This window comes from Phalacrocorax aristotelis, chromosome 1 (genome assembly GCF_949628215.1).
Source record: "Phalacrocorax aristotelis chromosome 1, bGulAri2.1, whole genome shotgun sequence".
Taxonomy (NCBI): Eukaryota; Metazoa; Chordata; class Aves; order Suliformes; family Phalacrocoracidae; genus Phalacrocorax; species Phalacrocorax aristotelis.
The window spans coordinates 217,112,167-217,115,357 of NC_134276.1; the positions used below are offsets into that span (position 1 = coordinate 217,112,167).

The 3,191-nt window shown below is 56.6% G+C and overlaps 1 protein-coding gene across 1 annotated transcript; it reads left to right on the forward strand.

Annotated features, from left to right (window-relative positions):
- Nucleotides 1-356: 356 nt before the first annotated feature.
- UCN3 (urocortin 3) lies at nt 357-1,099 on the forward strand. The gene has a single exon (XM_075093741.1). The coding sequence runs from the start codon at nt 357-359 to the stop codon at nt 825-827; it is 471 nt and encodes a 156-aa protein (XP_074949842.1). The 3' UTR covers nt 828-1,099.
- The last annotated feature ends 2,092 nt before the right edge of the window (nt 1,100-3,191 follow it).

Sequence of the window (3,191 nt, forward strand, 5' to 3'; positions counted from 1 at the left end):
GTACCTATGGTAGAAACCAGCTCTCCTACGGCAGGCCCTCGTGTTTCAGCAATGGGATGGCCAAATCCTCCCCTCCATGGAGTCTGCAGCCTTGCAAAGCACCTCGGACATCCCACCTCCCACCCAGCACCCAAAACCAAGGGCTAGGTAGTTGCATCTTAGAGGAGGAGGCCCCAAGGCAACTCATTCCCACCTGCCCTAACCATTATATGGGACCTGGGGGGCACCTGGGCAGCAAACCCAGGTCCATGGGATATGGGAGGATGGGGGATGGTGGTGCTTTGCCTGGGGCCCCGCGGGAAGCTCATGCCCATCTCTGCCCTCCCCTCACTGTTTCTACCAGGCAAGCCACCGCAATGCCCCACACCAGGCTGCTGCTCCTCCTCACCCTCCTCTGTGCCACTGAGACTGGACGGGCTCTCCACCTCTACAACGCTGCCTCCATCTTTAGCTGCCTCAACGCAGCCCTTGCTGAAGCCCAGAAGGGCCTCCCAGAGGAAAACACCATCTTGGACAAGCGCAGCTTCGACTCCCCATCACCAGAGGAGACTTCTGAGGACGAGGAGGGGGAGGATGCAGTGAATGAAGAGATGGGGAAAAGGACGTTCCCAGGGGAAGGCCATTACAAATACGTCTCCCAGGCACAGGTGAAGGGGAAGACATACCAAAACCGAGCCAAGAGCGACCGCCGCACCAAGGTCACCCTCTCCCTCGACGTCCCTACCAACATCATGAACATCCTCTTCAACATCGCCAAAGCCAAGAACTTGCGGGCAAAGGCCGCCGCCAATGCGCATCTGATGGCCCAAATCGGGCGGCGGAAGTGACCCCCCGTGGGGCAGGGGGGGACTCGGAGAAGGGCTGGCTGTGTGGGGCCACCACCTGGCCCAGCCTGCCAGCCAGAGGGGACTGATGGCCATGTATGATATCAGTGTTGTATATTTTTGACCCATAGAGCTACCTAACTTTCATATCTCTTCTTCCTCCTTCTCTCCTTCCTGATCAATTCCGTCCCTCCTCCTGGACATTTCCATGAGTGGGGAAGAGGCTTCTGTCCGCAGCAGGACAAGGGGACGTGTCACCTCGGGAAGGACCCTAATTAAAGCTACAATCTCTTGAGTTTCCAATGCTTTGTTCTCCCATCGTCTCCACCGGGTGTTCCGTTGTGTCTGTCTGGGCCTGTAGCCTTTTCAAAACATCCCTCCTGCTCAACCTCACTGCCCTGTTCCCCACCACAGTCCAGACCCTACTCCCTCCCACGTCCCTGTACGCAAGCTGTCCCTACACATAATCATCACAGAATCCCAGAATCCCAGACTGGCAGGGGCTGGCAGGGACCTCTGGAGCTCACCCCATCCCACCCCCTGCTGGAGCAGGCACCCCCAGAGCAGGGGCACAGGGCCGCGTCCAGGCGGGGGGTGAATGTCTCCAGGGAAGGGACCCCACAGCCTCTCTGGGCAGCCTGTGCCCCTGCTCTGGCACCGTGCATGTCACCATGTCATCACTGCATTGGGAAGGGAAAAGCAAGACTAATCAGGGGACCTCAAGAGGCATTTTCCGTTTTCTCCCCCTGGGAACTCTCTAGGATTTAAGGTTGTCTTGCAACTACCCCTTTCCCTCAGGGCACCTTCAGCAGTCACAGCTGGGACAGCATCACCCTCCCCTTCAACATGGCCCTTCACATGTGTCCCCAGGATATTGGCTGGCCTCAGCCAGGACCACCCCATGGCCTCAGGTGAGTTTGGACTGCAAGAGTTGCAGGCGCCTCCCTGGCTGCTCCAGATACAACCCATGGGGTCTGACCATGTTGCCCAATCTACCCTTCCACTCTTTCTGCCACTCTCCCTTTCCCTGGTAGACCTCTGTACCAGTCCTGGGGCTTCAGCTCCCCTTACACAGACCGTCCCCATTCACCCTGCTCTTTTCCACCCTCCACTGAGTCCTAGCTCACCAAGCTCCCACCCCTTCGCCTTGGACTATTTATCACTTCCTCTAAATCTCCCTTTCTCTTCACCTCCCAGCCCAGCTCCAAGATGAAAGTGCATCTTTTGGCCTCCATCCCTGCAGGTAGCAGGCAAGGGAGGTGGAGAGAAATCTGGCCCTCCTTCTCCAGGATACATTTCCTGAGAGCAGCAAAGCAGCTCCCACCAGCCCTGTCCAGGTGTCCAGGGCATGGTTATGGGGAGCACTCCAGGTGGGACATTAAGAGGGGACAGGTCTCTGGTTGAAGGCTTGGCAGATGGACCCACCAGCCATCTCCAGAGGCAAAGCTGGAGACATCTCTCTGCCCCCACTGGGCACCCAGAGGAGGCAACACGGCTGAATTCAGCCCCAGTGAACCCACGGTCAGGTGGCCAAGGCTCCTCGCTGACTCAGGACCCAAATTCAGCTGAAGCCTGAGAAGCAAAAACAAAACAATGCACCAGACCCTTCAGCATCTTCTCATAGCACACATCTCCAGCAGACAACACACCAACACACCCGCAGCATCTCTGTGCAATGACCTCCCCCTGCCTCAGCTCCAAGTGTGTCCAGGTGAGATCTTTCCCTGTTGCAATCTGCTGTAGCCTTGGTCTATATGGCCCTTTATGTACACTGTATATTACTTTCTACATTTTTATAGACCAACACCCTACACATCCATCTCTATTGGTATATTGAGCTCAGTTCAGCAGCACATAGTCGTTGACCCCATTTTACGCCCAGGAAAACAGAGGCACGCATGCCCAGTCACATCGGGTCAGGCAAAGCGGGGCAGAGCAAGGTCAGACCTGGCCAGGCGCTGAGCTGGACGCACTCTCATCCCTTTCTGGGTTTGGCCAGAGGTGTCCCCAGGTTGTCCAGGCTCAGCCTTTCTGATGCACAGAGCTGTCTAGAGGAGCCTTGGTACAGCAAGGAGCAACAGAGGGATCTGCTCAGAGCTGAGGGAGAAATTGCTTTGAGCAGAAAGCTGAAGAGATTTTCTTCAGTGGTCCCCAGTGAGCTCCAGTAAAGCCCTGGCCCAAGCTGGGAACAGGCTTTTCCCCACCATTAGCTTCCATGGGGATCTGCACCAGCCCTGCCCAGGGTCCTTTCCCAGCCCCAGTTTAGACAAGGGGAACATCTCAGCCCTGTCCTAGTGCCTGGAAATCAAAACATCACATGGCTGGGGCTCACACTGGGTCTTTCTTCTGCTCCCCTTCAACGAAGGC

Excerpts from the sequence above, each read along its gene's own strand:
- UCN3 (XM_075093741.1), top strand. The coding sequence starts at position 357 with ATGCCCCACACCAGGCTGCTGCTCCTCCTCACCCTCCTCTGTGCCACT.